General features: G+C 44.7%; 1 protein-coding gene and 1 long non-coding RNA gene across 3 annotated transcripts in view; both read left to right on the top strand.

Moving 5' to 3' along the window:
* Positions 1-9,610, top strand: part of LOC135051171 (uncharacterized) — a 36,945-nt gene extending 27,335 nt beyond the window's left edge. The window contains exon 5 of the long non-coding RNA XR_010242092.1: positions 9,462-9,610. This is a non-coding gene — a long non-coding RNA (uncharacterized LOC135051171). The remainder of the gene's footprint in view (positions 1-9,461) is intronic.
* A 3,699-nt stretch (positions 9,611-13,309) lies between these two features.
* Positions 13,310-17,513, top strand: LOC135051169 (uncharacterized). 2 transcript variants are annotated; one of them, XM_063957295.1, is made up of 2 exons: positions 13,310-13,436; positions 16,654-17,513. In XM_063957295.1, exons 1-2 carry the CDS (start codon positions 13,340-13,342, stop codon positions 17,400-17,402), a joined length of 846 nt encoding a protein of 281 aa, XP_063813365.1. In that variant the 5' UTR covers positions 13,310-13,339; the 3' UTR covers positions 17,403-17,513. The 2 variants fall into 2 exon arrangements, with proteins under 2 accessions (XP_063813365.1, XP_063813366.1); XM_063957296.1 differs by having other exon boundaries at positions 13,310-13,453.
* The last annotated feature ends 387 nt before the right edge of the window (positions 17,514-17,900 follow it).

The raw sequence follows: 17,900 nt of genomic DNA, 5'->3' as shown, positions 1-17,900 counted from the left end.
CTGGAGGCACGGAGGAAGCGCTGACGCCACAGGGATACGGGAGCTCTGGAGATCACAACTACAGCAGCAGTAACGATGATACTCAGGCGCCGGAGCTCTGCCCGGCGTCTGAATTTGTACTTTCCACCAGCACCTGATTGGGGAAGCACCGATGACATCACCCGTCCCCCAGTGGACGCCGGGCGCATCCGCGACGTCCACACTACGAGCGCCGGACGGAGCGCCGGGTGCCGGAGACCTCCAGAGAGGACGGCCGCCCGGAGAGCCAGCACCCCTGGAGAGGCAAGTACGGCGGCCGCGACAGCGGCATGACAAATGGGAGCATGGCCTTGATTTAATGGGTGTGGTTTTACGACAATGGGTGTGGCCTTGCAGGAAAAGGCTACTTTTCACCGACATAGTATAGTACACAATATCAGTGTCAGACTGGGGCATGAAGAGCCCTCCGGGAAAAGCAGCGTTTAAGGGTGTGGCCAGACTCCAGAGGGGGTGTGGCCAGCTGCCATATTGGTTTGCCTAACCATTTGAGAGTGCATGTGCTGGGACCCTTGATCTATATATATATATATATCTATATATATATATATCTATATATCTATATATATATATATATATATATATAATCAGGAATAAACGAGGCGGCACTCAGAGACTTGCAAAAGACATCAAACGTGTATTAAGTGCTGTCAACGTTTCGGGGACCCCCTCCCCTTCGTCAGGATAACTGCACAAGTGTACAAATCAAACTTATATAACAAAAAACTTACCCCCCTTGCACGATTCCCCACGCTCGTTCTCCTCTGGCAACGCCACTCGGGCGTCCCGTTCGGCGTCACCGCTCGCATCAGCGGAACCGGAAGTGACGTCGCGGCTCCCTCCTGTGTGGCCATGGAGACGCTACAAACAAAACAACATATGTAAAAACACACGTGTCTATTTAGAAGACTGCAACGTCAAATGTGTTGCAGATAAAAAGTGTACATTATCTTACCAACACAAAACCAACAACATGATTGCTAATATATAAAAATACATGATGCTGCTATCATTCATAAAAATACGTTCATCAGTATAACATACATAATCAAGCAGACGAGATCATATATATGTGCAAAGTGAATACAGATACAGTGTATAATGATAAAAAGACTGCGACACGCCAAGATCACTATAGGTATACTGTCAATAATAAAAATAAACATAAACCTACATGTGGTCAGAACACCTAAACTGTCTCTGTTTTTAACCCCCTACTACAACCATACTGAAAATATACGTGCAGGCCATATGTGTCACAAAGGGCGCTCCCTATTTATAGAAAATTAATGAGACCTAGGCTGTCATTGAGCCCACCTGGTTTAATGGTATTGAGTCTATGTATCCACATAGACTCAAGTTGAAGGAGTTTCTTACCCCTGTTACCCCCACGAGGAGACTCAGGGACATGATCTATTATACAGTGTTTAAACGTAGCCATACTATGTCTGTGTTCTACAAAATGTTTGGCTACTGGCTGTTCCCCATTACCAGATGCCAACGCATTCCTTATAGCAAGTCTGTGTTGGGCCATCCTCACCTTGAATTGGCACTCGGTCTTTCCGATGTAATAACGCCCACAAGGACAAATGATGGCATACACCACGAATTTGGAAGTGCAGGTGAGGGGCCATCTGATGTTAAATTTTTTCCCGGAGAATGGATGCGAAATGCTATCGCCAGGAGACATGTGGGTGCACGTAGTGCACCCTGTGCACTTGAAGCAGCCGTTTCTGCGGGACATTACGTGTTTAGGAGGAGGTGTCTTAAACTTGGCCATGTCAGTCTTAACTAGCATGTCTCTGATGTTTCGGCCTCTGGTGTAACTGGGCATAACCCCCTTATCTCGAAACACTTTTAAATCTGGGTCCGTGGACACTATTGGCCATAGTTGGCGCAACTTCTTGGAGTTTTGTTCGCTGTGTACATTAAATTCTTTGACCCACGGGATAACTCTAGACATGTCCCGTGTCTGAGTGGTCTTTAGTAACTCCTCCCTATTTTTGGCTGCCGCCTTTTGTCTGGCTATACGAAGGAGGTCTCGAGGATAGCCTCTTTTGGCAAACCTCTGCTCCATTTCTTCCAGCTGTGCATCTCTCACTGTGCTATTGCTATTCACCCTACAAACCCTCAGGAATTGGGAAAATGGCAGCCCCTGTACCGTCGACCTGGGGTGGAAACTATCAAACCTCAAGATTGTGTTGCGATCTGATGGTTTTTTATAAAGGCTCGTCTCAACCATCCCTGCTCTAAGGTTCAGTTGGATGTCTAGAAAGCAAATCTCAGTGCTGCTGAAACTCATAGTCAGTTTCACGGGGCTGTCCGTTGAATTATGCATCGCCACAAGATCGAGTAGATCTTGCACATCACCTCTCCAAAATAATAGCAGATCGTCTATGTACCTGTAGTAGACAAACAATCTTTGTGCTATTGAGGGATTAGTAAAGAACAGCGCCCGCTCCACCTCCCACATATACGCATTAGCGAACGAGGGTGCCACGGCCGACCCCATGGCACACCCCGTTCGCTGCCTGTAGAAGACGCCATCAAACATAAAAAATTGTGTGATAAAGTAAACCGTAATAATGAAATAAAAAAATCTACGTCAGGACCTACATATGCACTGTTTCCCACAATCAACTGCCTCACTGCCTGTAAACCCTGCTCGTGCGGTATGCACGTATACAGGCTTGTGATGTCTATAGTGGCCAAAGTGACATCATCTGGTACTTGGTTTACCTGTAACAACCTCTGTAATAACATACTCGAATCCTTCAAATGGGTAAAGGTACCCTGTATACAGGGCTGTAAATATGCATCTAGGTATATTGCTAAAGGCTCGCACAGAGAACCCCGGGCAGAAATAATTGGTCTCCCCGGGGGTCTCTGTGCGTCCTTATGCACCTTGGGGATGGTATAGAACAGAGGAATAACTGGCCACTCAGAGGATAACTTTTGTGCAATACTGGTGTTAATAATGCCGTCCTCTCTGGCCTTCTGAAGCAGCTGCGTCAATTCAGCCTGATACATCTTAGTGGGATCACGTAGGAGTGTCAGCGATTGTTATCTGACGGTGACACTTATTGCATGTTACCCAAAGATCCCACTTTATCACTTTATCACTTTATCACACAATTTTTTTATGTTTGATGGCGTCTTCTACAGGCAGCGAACGGGGTGTGCCATGGGGTCGGCCGTGGCACCCTCGTTCGCTAATGCGTATATGTGGGAGGTGGAGCGGGCGCTGTTCTTTACTAATCCCTCAATAGCACAAAGATTGTTTGTCTACTACAGGTACATAGACGATCTGCTATTATTTTGGAGAGGTGATGTGCAAGATCTACTCGATCTTGTGGCGATGCATAATTCAACGGACAGCCCCGTGAAACTGACTATGAGTTTCAGCAGCACTGAGATTTGCTTTCTAGACATCCAACTGAACCTTAGAGCAGGGATGGTTGAGACGAGCCTTTATAAAAAACCATCAGATCGCAACACAATCTTGAGGTTTGATAGTTTCCACCCCAGGTCGACGGTACAGGGGCTGCCATTTTCCCAATTCCTGAGGGTTTGTAGGGTGAATAGCAATAGCACAGTGAGAGATGCACAGCTGGAAGAAATGGAGCAGAGGTTTGTCAAAAGAGGCTATCCTCGAGACCTCCTTCGTATAGCCAGACAAAAGGCGGCAGCCAAAAATAGGGAGGAGTTACTAAAGACCACTCAGACACGGGACATGTCTAGAGTCATCCCGTGGGTCAAAGAATTTAATGTACACAGCGAACAAAACTCCAAGAAGTTGCGCCAACTATGGCCAATATTGTCCACGGACCCAGATTTAAAAGTGTTTCGAGATAAGAGGGCTATGCCCAGTTACACCAGAGGCCGAAACATCAGAGACATGCTAGTTAAGACTGACATGGCCAAGTTTAAGACACCTCCTCCTAAACACGTAATGTCCCGCAGAAACGGCTGCTTCAAGTGCACAGGGTGCACTACGTGCACCCACATGTCTCCTGGCGATAGCATTTCGCATCCATTCTCCGGGAAAAAATTTAACATCAGATGGCCCCTCACCTGCACTTCCAAATTCGTGGTGTATGCCATCATTTGTCCTTGTGGGCGTTATTACATCGGAAAGACCGAGTGCCAATTCAAGGTGAGGATGGCCCAACACAGACTTGCTATAAGGAATGCGTTGGCATCTGGTAATGGGGAACAGCCAGTAGCCAAACATTTTGTAGAACACAGACATAGTATGGCTACGTTTAAACACTGTATAATAGATCATGTCCCTGAGTCTCCTCGTGGGGGTAACAGGGGTAAGAAACTCCTTCAACTTGAGTCTATGTGGATACATAGACTCAATACCATTAAACCAGGTGGGCTCAATGACAGCCTAGGTCTCATTAATTTTCTATAAATAGGGAGCGCCCTTTGTGACACATATGGCCTGCACGTATATTTTCAGTATGGTTGTAGTAGGGGGTTAAAAACAGAGACAGTTTAGGTGTTCTGACCACATGTAGGTTTATTTTTATTTTTATTATTGACAGTATACCTATAGTGATCTTGGCGTGTCGCAGTCTTTTTATCATTATACACTGTATCTGTATTCACTTTGCACATATATATGATCTCGTCTGCTTGATTATGTATGTTATACTGATGAACGTATTTTTATGAATGATAGCAGCATCATGTATTTTTATATATTAGCAATCATGTTGTTGGTTTTGTGTTGGTAAGATAATGTACACTTTTTATCTGCAACACATTTGACGTTGCAGTCTTCTAAATAGACACGTGTGTTTTTACATATGTTGTTTTGTTTGTAGCAACTCCATGGCCACACAGGAGGGAGCCGCGACGTCACTTCCGGTTCCGCTGATGCGAGCGGTGACGCCGAACGGGACGCCCGAGTGGCGTGGCCAGAGGAGAACGAGCGTGGGGAATCGTGCAAGGGGGGTAAGTTTTTTGTTATATAAGTTTGATTTGTACACTTGTGCAGTTATCCTGACGAAGGGGAGGTGGTCCCTGAAACGTTGACAGCACTTAATACACGTTTGATGTCTTTTGCAAGTCTCTGAGTGCCGCCTCGTTTATTCCTGATTGTGTATTGGGGTGACCCCCCTGGGGGAAGGCACCTTAGCAAGTTGGTCCGGAGGGACGTCTGGAGTGCCGGAGTTAAGTATTGGTTGATATATATATATATATATATATATATATATATATACAGTCACATGCCAATCCCTCGGAATGAGGTTTAAGACAGAACCAGCACTCTGCGTAATATTCAAAACAAATTTTTACTCCACGTTGAACTTCATTCTTAGAACAGTTACATCGACATCAGCATGTATCGACAACAGCATATACTCATCGTATTGTAGTAATATTTCATCACTGGCAAACTCCCAAACAGCTGTTTTCGGTAAGTAACCTTCCTCAGGGGAATAACCAGGCAACGATAATTGCGTTTAAAGGACTTCTATCTACGAAAGGGTGAATTAACTGGACAACAGCCTACCTTCAGGGGCAGGAGTACGTTTGATCCACCACCTAGTAATGCGTCGATAGAGACATTTATGAGGTTAGTTCGTAACAAAACTTTGGCCTCAATACAGAAAGGTCGAATGCATTTTTCCAATTTGTCCAAACAGGAGTCTGAGGCCATTAAATGTTTACGAGATAATCCTGACATCATTATACGTCCTGCAGATAAGGGCGGGGCGATTGTTATAATGAATCATCAGGATTACATCGATGAGATTCTGCGTCAGTTGACTGATACGGAATGTTACAAATTTCTCCCCCTTGACCCTACTGAACGATTCAAGAAGGAAATCGACTCGATCATTTCCTTAGGACTCTCTAATGGTTGGATTGATGAATCCACCTTTGACTTTCTAGGACAGGACTTTCCGAAGATCCCCCTAATATATATTTTGCCTAAAGTGCATAAGTCGCTCATTAAACCACCTGGTAGGCCCATTATTTCTTCTCGTGGGTCTTTAGGTCAACCAATCTCTCAATTTATCGATTTCCACCTTCAACCGGTGGTTCAGGCTACCCCTCATTACATTAAGGATACTACCGATTTTCTTTGCAAACTCAAAGCTAATGGTCCGCTTTCAGAGGACTGTACACTGGTGACCATGGACATCACCAGTCTGTACACTAATATTGGGCATGCTGAGGGATTGTCTGCTGTAAAAGAGTCCGTCGCCCTTAGTCCACAGTATAAGGGTCCTCCGTTAGAATTTTTTCTTTTATTGATGGAAGTGGTGCTCCACAAAAACTACTTCCTGTTTAATAACTCATTTTATTTACAACTTAAAGGCACCGTGATGGGGTCCAATATGGCCCCATCGTAAGCCAATCTGTTCATGCATCAATATGAACAGAGACATATTATGGGTGATTTAACTTTTTCAAAAAATATTAAATTCTATGTGCGCTATATAGATGACCTGTTTATGCTGTAGACTGGGGGTGACCGGCTCTTGTCTGATTTTGTTGCTAAGCTCAATAGTATTCCGGGGTCCATCAGATTCACAAGTACCCATAATGCTTCCGTGATCAACTATCTCGATGTGTCCGTACGTGTACAGGATGGGATGTTAACAACAGGGATTTATAGGAAGCCCACTGGCAAAAATTCTCTCCTTCTTGCATCAAGCTTTCACCCCGTAGCACTGAAAAAGGGTTTACCGTACTCCCAGTTGGTCCGCGTGGCAAGAATTACCTCTAATCATGAGACATTACATGAGGCACTTATGAAGATGGGGGATAACTTTATCAACAGGGGTTATCACAGCACTGAAGTACGACAAGCCATTGATAAATGCATGTTGCTCTCACGAGATGAATTATTGAAACCTCGGCCCAAATTGGAGTCTGATCGACTGGTTTTTGCCAGTACGTATTCGATCTCCTCAAGTAATGCCCGACAATCCATCTGCAGACATTGGCATATTCTGCAAACGGACCCTGTGATGAGACGATGCTGTGAACAGTTGCCACTGTTTTGTTACCGACGCAGCCGTAACATGAAAGAAAAAGTAACCTTCTCCGACATTAGCCCACATGTGGGCAAGGGAACTCAGTGGCTGCAACTTCAAACTGGTGCTTTCAGGTGCCATGGATGTGTTAACTGCAGCTTCATGTTGACAGGCAAGATCTGTTGTCATCCGTCTAAAGGCTCAAAATACACCTTAAGACATAGGATGACCTGTGAAACTAAATTTGTGACTTACATGATTGTCTGCCCGTGTAAGAAAATCTACATAGGAAAAATGATACGAATGCTGAAGGAGAGGATTTCCATGCATAGGTCCTCGATAAAAAAGGCATACCAGAAAATTGATGGCAGTACTCCCCCTGTTGCCAGGCATTTTGTCTCTGTTGGACACAAATTGAGTGAGTTTACTTACATGCCAATTGATCACGTACCACCCTTGAGGAGGGGAGGGGACAGACACAGACTCCTACTCCAGCAAGAGTGTCGATGGATATACCAGATGGAGTCTATGGCCCCCCATGGTCTCAATGAAGAATTTTCTTTAGTTCCTTTTCTTTAAGGTACTGTGATCTGATGGATCCCGGGCATTGTTTGTGGGCACTATGAGTAATGGTGCCCTTTCTAATAATAATACGATATACTTTTCTGTATACATTGACCCTGTGTTCACATGTCTGTAAGTCCTTTTTGTCTTTCTTCATGATTTCTGATTTTTGCTGTGTGTTAGTTAGATGGTTTTTTATCCACATTCATGTACAGGACTTCTCTAACTTTTGGATCATATGAGAATACTGTTAGTTATTTAGGGTTAATGTATTTTTGATGGTATTATTCAGGTGCCCCACTATTGTAACCTTGGTGTCATTTTCGATCCTTACTGATCTTTGTCAGTCCTGCTAGAATCACTTTATTATTATTTCTGCATGGTTATTTGACAGTTATGTTTGTTACTGTATTGTTGCCAATACTACTATCAGCACAATGGGATACATACACTTGTTGCCCCGAGACGCTGTGCCCGCTAGCGCAGCACTGACGGGGGGACTTCCGCAGAGTGACACGCAGTTTGCGTTTCACGTACCGGAACTTCCGAACTCGTGGGGAGCGGCGTGCATTCCACAGCGCACGCTTCCTGATGTATGTGCAGCGGCGGGACTGGTCTCTGTGGGCGGTGATGGACTCCAGGTTCTGGTGGTGAGTAGGGCACTGTGAGCACATATAATGTGCTCACAGTGCCCTACTCACCACCAGAACCTGGAGTCCATCACCGCCCACAGAGACCAGTGCTCACAGGTGATGCAAGGGTTGCACGGCACGCAAGCACTTTCTGACATGGCAGTTTCACATTTTGCTTGGTTATTCCCCTGAGGAAGGTTACTTACCGAAAACGGCTGTTTGGGAGTTTGCCAGTGATGAAATATTACTACAATACGATGAGTATATGCTGCTGTCGATACATGCTGATGTCGATGTAACTGTTCTAAGAATGAAGTTCAACGTGGAGTAAAAATTTGTTTTGAATATTACGCAGAGTGCTGGTTCTGTCTTAAACCTCATTCCGAGGGATTGGCATGTGACTGTATTATCTTCTATTTAACCGGACACCTGCTCTTTTTCTAATGGAGAGTGTCAGTGCGGCTTCCCGGGACTTTGTTCTGTGATTTGGCTATATATATATATATATATATACTAATCCTCGATGGCACAGCACTCCAGACGGCTTGTCAGAACAAATAATACACGGCAATTTGATCAGCAACGTTTCAATGTATTGCACATTGTCCTCAGGCTTACAAATCAAACATAAAACATACTTACATATATAGAGACCTCACCAGGTGTGAAACGCCGTTGATCCGGACACGGGACAGAAAACCCGCCCAGCGGCGTGTCCGTCAGTGATGACGTCATCCATGTGCTCCCCATCACCATGACAACCTTATACACTATGCTTAAGACAACTGGTTCTGTAATGCATAAAGCAAAAAACGTCACATATCAAAATTGCTAATTCAGGAAACAGCATGCACATCATTAAACCCAATATCCAACATATGCACAATCACAGGACAAAATACAGGTAAAAGTGAGCAACCGGTTGCACGGCACTTTAGTACTGCTCGCCACCCACTGACGACAGTCCGCTATCGAATGATTGATCACATTGTGCCTTCATTGAGAGGAGGTAATCGGGGATTAAAATTACTGCAGAGGGAGGCACAGTGGATCCAACGGTTGGATACTGTGTCACCTAGAGGTTTAAATGAATATCTGGGCTTGAGTCATTTTAGATAAATATAATCCTGTGATTGTGCATATGTTGGATATTGGGTTTAATGATGTGCATGCTGTTTCCTGAATTAGCAATTTTGATATGTGACGTTTTTTGCTTTATGCATTACAGAACCAGTTGTCTTAAGCATAGTGTATAAGGTTGTCATGGTGATGGGGAGCACATGGATGACGTCATCACTGACGGACACGCCGCTGGGCGGGTTTTCTGTCCCGTGTCCGGATCAACGGCGTTTCACACCTGGTGAGGTCTCTATATATGTAAGTATGTTTTATGTTTGATTTGTAAGCCTGAGGACAAAGTGCAATACATTGAAACGTTGCTGATCAAATTGCCGTGTATTATTTGTTCTGACAAGCCGTCTGGAGTGCTGTGCCATCGAGGATTAGTGTATTACTTTCTACAACACGGGCACCCGGCGCAATATTGGAACAGTTTATGGGAGAGCCGGTACCTTTGTAGTATCTATTCTAGCTGCACCGGTGGCAGTGGTGCAGCTATCTTTACAGGGCTCCCCAACTAGTTATTGTCAGTCCGCATCCAGGCATCCATGGCTCAGCAGATTATTGCTGAATTTTAATTGTTGCACATTTTTGCACCTTTTTTTGAATATTTTGCACGATTTAACTTAGGGGAGTTTACATTGCCATCCAGCTTTTATACCCTATCTTGCACTGGCACTTTAAGCAATATTTTGGTTCGCTTTCCAAATTGCACTTCATGATGACTGCACCCACTGCAATGGATGAAAATACCAGTGGCTTCATGCCCAGGGTTAGTCCATTAGGCATAATACATATGTACTCTGAGTCTGAAGCAGAGGGGATACTATATGACGCGGTACTACAGGATCAGGCAGAAGCAAGCTCTTTGGATAATGTTTTCCGTAGATTGTTAAAATACAAACGGAAGGAGATTGACTTTTATTACCATTGCCTATCCCTCAGCGAGTATTACAGGTCTAAAAAGATACCCCGCGGACTCAGAATAAGAAATGCGCCAACGATTGGCCGACATGATCCTTCCTTCTGTAGGAAGTGGGTAGGCATCATGAACCGATGCTCTATGGACCTCATGTTGCTTATAATTGAACAAAGCACAAAAGAGATGAACTTAATGAAAGAGAAAATTGCAGAAATTGAAGCCACACACAAACCTGCCATGGAAGCTGATGAAGAGACGAAATGGTATGAGAAATTAAATAACCAACTGCAGACTTACAAGAGAGAGTTGATTAAATTCAAAGCGGAGAAAAAAAGCAAGGTGGAGCAGGATTATGAAAATAATAATGTATATCGGTGGAATGACAGTCAGCCGCACTATGGCCAAAGAAAACCATTTTTCCGTCGCCGTCAAGGTAATAGACGAAATCCGGAATCATCCACTGAATATAATTCAACTGCAAGTGAATCGGATACACATGCTTCATCGTCACAGACGAATGTCCCTTTAGGGGCAACTACAAGGGCCAAAGAACGAAGCGACCACGATGGCGAGCCCATACGCGACGGGGCCAACAATGGAAGAGGCAGAGGCCGAGGCAGAGCTGCAAAACCACCCAAGGCGAAGAAAGCTCCATAATCAATCTCTCTGATTATACATTTAATGAAGTGGAACTGCAGGTTCTATCAAAAGGACTCTCGTTCGTCCCATTATCTAAACCACAGCAGTTACAATGGAAAATTGAAAAATACAATTTGAACAGAACTTTAAGATTGAAAGAGTTTTTTGCAAAACAGCCACCTAAAGCTACCCCCAATCCAATTCCGGTAACTATGGAAGTTCCCGATAAAGTGAAGAAGTTGTTGCCAAAATCAACGTTTGATCCACAATCAACTAACGCCTCCATACGTACTTTCATGCGATTAATTGAACAAGATTGTGATCAAGTAGTGGACAAACCACCCTATGTGAGAGACAATCTTACCAAAGGCCAGCGAGAGGCCCTGACACAATTGGCTGCAAATAGAGACTTAATATTTCGACCTGCTGACAAAGGGGGTGCTCTAGTGGTGCAAAATCTCAAAGACTATAAATATGAAATTGAGTCACAGCTGGCTGATAGTTGCACGTACTGTCGACTAGCTAGTGACCCCACTGTTCAATTTTCTAGAGATTTGACTGATTGTTTGGATGCAGCAGTACAAGCTAATCTCATTCCAGTAGATGTCCGGAATGCGCTGATTCCCTCATATCCATTGGTCCCCATTTTATATACGACTCCCAAGGTCCATAAAAGTTTGGTCAAACCTCCTGGGCGACCAATTATTTCGGCTAGAGGGTCACTATTCCAGCCGGTAGCCATCTTTTTAGATGAAATATTCCAGCCGTATATACAGCGCATGCCCAGATATCTACTGGATACGAGTACACTTTTGAGACATATGGAGAGCTTACCCACCCTACCAGCTAATACATTACTCTGCACAATAGATGTGCAGAGCCTGTATACATCTATCCCCCATGAGGGAGGCTTGGTAGCGGTGGAAAAGTTCTTAAAAAATCTAAAAGATTTCAGTGGACTTGACATCACTTTATGTCTGCGTCTATTGGAGATGACACTCAGCAAAAATTATTTTCTGTACGACGGCAAATTTTATTTGCAGCGTCGGGGTTGTGCGATGGGGTCCAATGTGGCCCGATCGTACTCTAACATTTACATGTTTGACGTAGAGGAAGAATTGTTTTTTGCGGATATGGAGATATCAAAGAATGTCATTTTCTTTTGCAGGTATATAGATGATTTGCTAGTCATCTGGCAGGGTGCCAGAGAATCCTTTATTGCCATCATAGATGCACACAATAGTAGAGAACACCCTATCAAGCTTACATATTCTATTGATGCAGACACTATTCAATTCCTTGATGTACAGTTAACCATTTGTGAAGGGAAAATCACTACATCTCTTTTTTCAAAACCCACAGATAGAAATAACCTGCTACATTTCAAAAGCTGTCACCCTTTACCTCTTAAGCGGGGGCTCCCATATTCCCAATTCCTTAGGGCCAAACGCATCACATCAGATCCTGTGTTGGCAGCCAATCAGATTGACATCATATCACAAAAATTTTTGGAACGAGGCTACTGCCCTAAATTATTAAAGGAAGCCAAAAGTAAGGCCCTTGCCCTAGATAGGCAACAACTTTTATACTCACATAAGAATCGGTCACAAAGCTCCCATATACCTTGGGTGCAGGAATTTAACTCAGCCAGTAATTCCATCAAAAGCTCAGTTAAAAAACATTGGGAGCTTATACAGACGGACCCTGATTTGAAATTGGTAGATACCAGGATTATGCCCTGCTACAAAAGAACTAGAAACCTCCGAGATATTCTAGTTAGAACAGATATCTTTGACCCTACACCGCAATCAGTATTTTTTGGCATGAGAAAAGGGTGCTATAGATGTACATGCACTACATGCCAGTTCTTGATAGCAGGAGACAAATTCCAACACCCACACACAGGGAAGACATATCAAATCCAACACCTTCTAACATGTGGGTCTCGCTTTGTGGTGTACCAATTGATCTGCCCCTGTGGGCTGTCATACATTGGAAAGACAGAGAGAACTTTCAAAGAACGTATGGCAGCTCACAGGTCGGCCATTAAGGCAGCGATTAATACAGGTAAAAGTGAGCAACCGGTTGCACGGCACTTTAGTACTGCTCGCCACCCACTGACGACAGTCCGCTATCGAATGATTGATCACATTGTGCCTTCATTGAGAGGAGGTAATCGGGGATTAAAATTACTGCAGAGGGAGGCACAGTGGATCCAACGGTTGGATACTGTGTCACCTAGAGGTTTAAATGAATATCTGGGCTTGAGTCATTTTAGATAAATATAATCCTGTGATTGTGCATATGTTGGATATTGGGTTTAATGATGTGCATGCTGTTTCCTGAATTAGCAATTTTGATATGTGACGTTTTTTGCTTTATGCATTACAGAACCAGTTGTCTTAAGCATAGTGTATAAGGTTGTCATGGTGATGGGGAGCACATGGATGACGTCATCACTGACGGACACGCCGCTGGGCGGGTTTTCTGTCCCGTGTCCGGATCAACGGCGTTTCACACCTGGTGAGGTCTCTATATATGTAAGTATGTTTTATGTTTGATTTGTAAGCCTGAGGACAATGTGCAATACATTGAAACGTTGCTGATCAAATTGCCGTGTATTATTTGTTCTGACAAGCCGTCTGGAGTGCTGTGCCATCGAGGATTAGTGTATTACTTTCTACAACACGGGCACCCGGCGCAATATTGGAACAGTTTATGGGAGAGCCGGTACCTTTGTAGTATATATATATATATATATATATATATATATATATAGTAAATACTGCTAGTGCATGCATAGTAATATACCAGATTAATAACAGCAATGCACTGTAGACAATAAACCATAGTCCTGTGCAGTATAAGTTAATATGTATAATTTATAATACAGGTGCACAGTACCTGATACATAAAGTAGGCTGTGGGGACCATCGGGGGTTTCCCCTGTACCCCTGTGGAACAGTCCAATCCTGCACCATATTATGCCCCTTGCTCCATATTAAGCCATGGTAGCCACTACAGGAATGCCCTGACACCATATTATGCCCCACACAGTAATATCGACACCATATTATGCCCCACACAGTAATGCGCCTGTCGCCATATTTTGCCCCACACAGTAATGCCCTTTTCACCATATTAAGCACCCACAGTTATGCCCTTGTCACCATATTATGCCCCCACTGTAATGTCCCTGACACTATATTATGCCCCCACATACCCTTGTCACCATATTATGCCGCTAATATAGTACAGGCTGACACAGTACCTGCTCCTCGACAAGAGGTTCTGCTCATCATCAAGGGGTTCTGCTCGTTGCTGCAGCAAGTCTTTAGGGAAGCACATCGCACTGCTTGCGCTTCCCCCATTTTAAGCTATAGAAAATTACCTTCTCAAAATTGGAGGGAAATTTCCGATAGTGTTCCAGACAGAATACAAACATGCAGAATACGAACATAGCCATGCAGGCACGGCTTGCCCAGCCATAGATACGGCACTGTGATACTTAAACCATAACTAAGGTACAGGGATATGATAGAGATGAGCGCCTGAAATTTTTCGGTTTTGTGTTTTGGTTTTGGGTTCGGTTCCGCGGCCGTGTTTTGGGTTCGACCGCGTTTTGGCAAAACCTCACCGAATTTTTTTTGTCGGATTCGGGTGTGTTTTGGATTCGGGTGTTTTTTTCAAAAAACCCTAAAAAACAGCTTAAATCATAGAATTTGGGGGTCATTTTGATCCCATATTATTATTAACCTCAAAAACCATAATTTCCACTCATTTTCAGTCTATTCTGAATACACAGAGATACTGTAAGCGTATACTGTAAGATACTGTAAGCGTGAGATACTGTATTGAGCTAGGGGATTGTGACGCTCCTTCAGCATTGCCCCCTGAACTGTGAAATGTACAGTATGCCATATTGTATCTCACTCCATATCCGAGCGCTGCCACGTGCTGGGAGTTCACGGTCGGCGGCCATGTTGTCAGGTTGCTAAGCGATCCAGCTCGGTATACCGTAATGTGCATAGACCTCGCTTATCCCAATGTAATTGAGCTAGGGGATTGTGACGCTCCTTCAGCATCGCCCCGTAGCCTGCACAGCTTATGCCATTTCTCATTCCATACCCAACTGCTGCCTGCCACGAGGTGGGGGTTCAGGAGGTGGGGGTTCATGGGTAGTGGTCGTTTTGACAGTGTGCTATGCGATTGAGTCCGGTGTACCGTAATACTGTATGCAATCCTACAGTAGCTTATCCCTCCCCTGTGTATTTTGGCTAGGGGATTGTGACGCTCCTTCAGCATTGCCCCCTGAACTGTGAAATGTATGCCATATTGTATCTCACTACATATCCGAGCGCTGCCACGTGCTGGGAGTTCACGGTCGGCGGCCATTTTGTCAGGTTGCTAAGCGATCCAGCTCGGTATACCGTAATGTGCATAGACCTCGCTTATCCCAATGTAATTGAGCTAGGGGATTGTGACGCTCCTTCAGCATTGCCCCCTGAACTGTGAAATGTATGCCATACTGTATCTCACTACATATCCGAGCGCTGCCACGTGCTGGGGGTTCACGGTCGGTGGCCATTTTTAGTGTGCATAGAACTCGCTTATCCACATAGGCCCCTGTGTTTTTAACTACTATATTGAGATGCACATTTCTAGGCCTACAGTATTTAATATACAGTAAGCAGCATTGTTGTTAGGCAATAATTGAAGAATTTACATACAGTACTGACATGTACTGTATGTAATGCTTGTACATCATGTCAGTCGACCCTTATGCTGTACACTACTGTAAGTCTCACAGGGCCCATGCACTTCCAAGGAGGGTTATTTACTGTACTGTATCTGTTTCATACAGGAAACTAATTGCAGTCCATAACACTAATATTAAGCCCACTCCATTATCCACTCCTCCCCTGTGTATTAAACACCCCCTACCACCCTGGAAGTCATGTACCAGGGCCCCTTCATTCAGCACAATGCCCCCTTCTACAGTTTAGTGTTCTCCTTCCTGCCCCATCTGTGCAGTAAAGGAATAATTAGCAGAAATTATTTCTCCAGGTCCTACTGTACATACTGAGCGAAAGATAGAACCCCCCCTATCCCCCGCGGAGCATCAAAGCTGCCGCTGATAGCTCCCCCCACCCCTTCCGCTGGTGAGTGGGTAGGGGCCCCAGTGCATTGCTGTGTCCAGGGGCCCACACTGCTGTTAAGATGGCTCTAGTAATTGAGCTAGGGGATTGTGACGCTCCTTCAGCATTGCCCCTGGACTGTACCATACTGTATCTCACTCCATATCCAAGCGCTGCCACGTGCTGGGAGTTCACGGTCGGTGGCCATTTTGTCAGGTTGCTAAGCGATCCAGCTCGGTATAACGTAATGTACATAGACCTTGCTTATCCCGGTGTACTACAGGTATGTGCAGTAGTACTGAATGATTGCTATCACTTGTGGTGAAACACCTATCTTATCAAATACAGTAACTACTGTACAGTATAGTTGTTCGCACAGGTGATGGTAATCATACTGTATATTTAAACTGAAGTCCGTAACAGAGCATTCTGTCCCTCCTGCAGAGGTTCTTGTTGGGAGGCACAGGGAAAAAAGGCAAATACTGTACAGTACTGTATTTGCACTTTACTGTTGTGCACTTTATTTGAAAATGTACAGTTGTTTGCTATTTTTAGCATGCTGTGCTTTACATGTTTTCTTATTGTGGTTTTTATATTTTTAGACAAAAGACAAAGAATGCAGACTACCAGATTTTACGGGAGTGCCAAAACCCACCCATCAGTGGCACAGAAACTTGCTGCAGTAGTCCCACAAAAGAAGAAGAAAACTGCCAAGGCGGCTCAGAAAGAAAATGTGGTGAAACCACGAAAAAATGCCAAGGCAAAGAATAATACGTTGGAGCTGATATGTGGTGTGGCAAATGATGTAATTGTTCCATCTCCTGCAGATCACAGTGTTCAGCCAATGAATCTGGAAATACCGGTGCTAGAGGACGTGACAAACACGCTGCATCAGGAAGCTTCTTTTTTGGACCATGTAGCCACCCCTGGACAAGAAGACATGACACATTCACCACGAAGAAGGTTGCATTTCACAGATGTGAACACCAAAGTGCAGGACTGCCAGTGTACCTGTCCTGTTTTACTAAAGGAGCTACTCAGTAAGGTGACCAATATGGAGTCAGAAGTTGGTGGACAGGTCAATCAGCTGCAGACCGATGTGGCTGGCCTTAAAGAAGGCATAAAGGAACAGATGGTAGAAGCCATGAAGAAAGTCATTGAACAAACGAGGGAAGAATGGCAAGTTGGAGTTTGCCGCACCATCATTGCAACACACCACCAAGCGGTTCAAGTCAGCGGCCTGGACGACCGAGGCCTGGAGGACCGCAGAGGAGGCCTGGAGGACCGCAGCGGACTGGACGAAGTCAGCGGCATGGACGACCACAGAGGCCCTAGGCTACGGAGCAAGTAATAGTCCAGATTGTACAGACTATGGGGCAATGCTGAAGGAGCGTCACAATCCCCTAGCTAAAATACACAGTATGCATATTATGGTACACCGGACTCGATGACATACTGTAGCACACTGGCAAAATGGCCGCCGCCCCTGAACCCTTGTGCAGGTTATGGGGCAATGCTGAAGGAGCGTCACAATCCCCTAGCCAAAATACACAGGGGAGGGATAAGCTACTGTAGGATTGCATACAGTATTACGGTACACCGGACTCAATCGCATAGCACACTGTCAAAACGACCACTTTGTGCAGGGTACGGGGCAATGCTGAAGGAGCGTCACAATCCCCTAGCTACAATACACAGGGGTGATAGAGATAATCGAGTGGCTGGAGGGGGGTCCCCTTGATTTAAGGGGCCCCCACTCCTCCAGGGTACTCCGGCCAGGTGTGACTAGTTGGGTATTTAATTCCATGGCCGCAGGGACCGGTATAAAAGTCTCCCCCGGCTGTGCATT

The sequence above is a fragment of the Pseudophryne corroboree genome, chromosome 2, assembly GCF_028390025.1.
Source record: "Pseudophryne corroboree isolate aPseCor3 chromosome 2, aPseCor3.hap2, whole genome shotgun sequence".
In the NCBI taxonomy this organism is placed as follows: domain Eukaryota; kingdom Metazoa; phylum Chordata; class Amphibia; order Anura; family Myobatrachidae; genus Pseudophryne; species Pseudophryne corroboree.
Note: the sequence above shows the minus strand (reverse complement) of the source record. Positions and strands in the feature narration are given on the sequence as shown.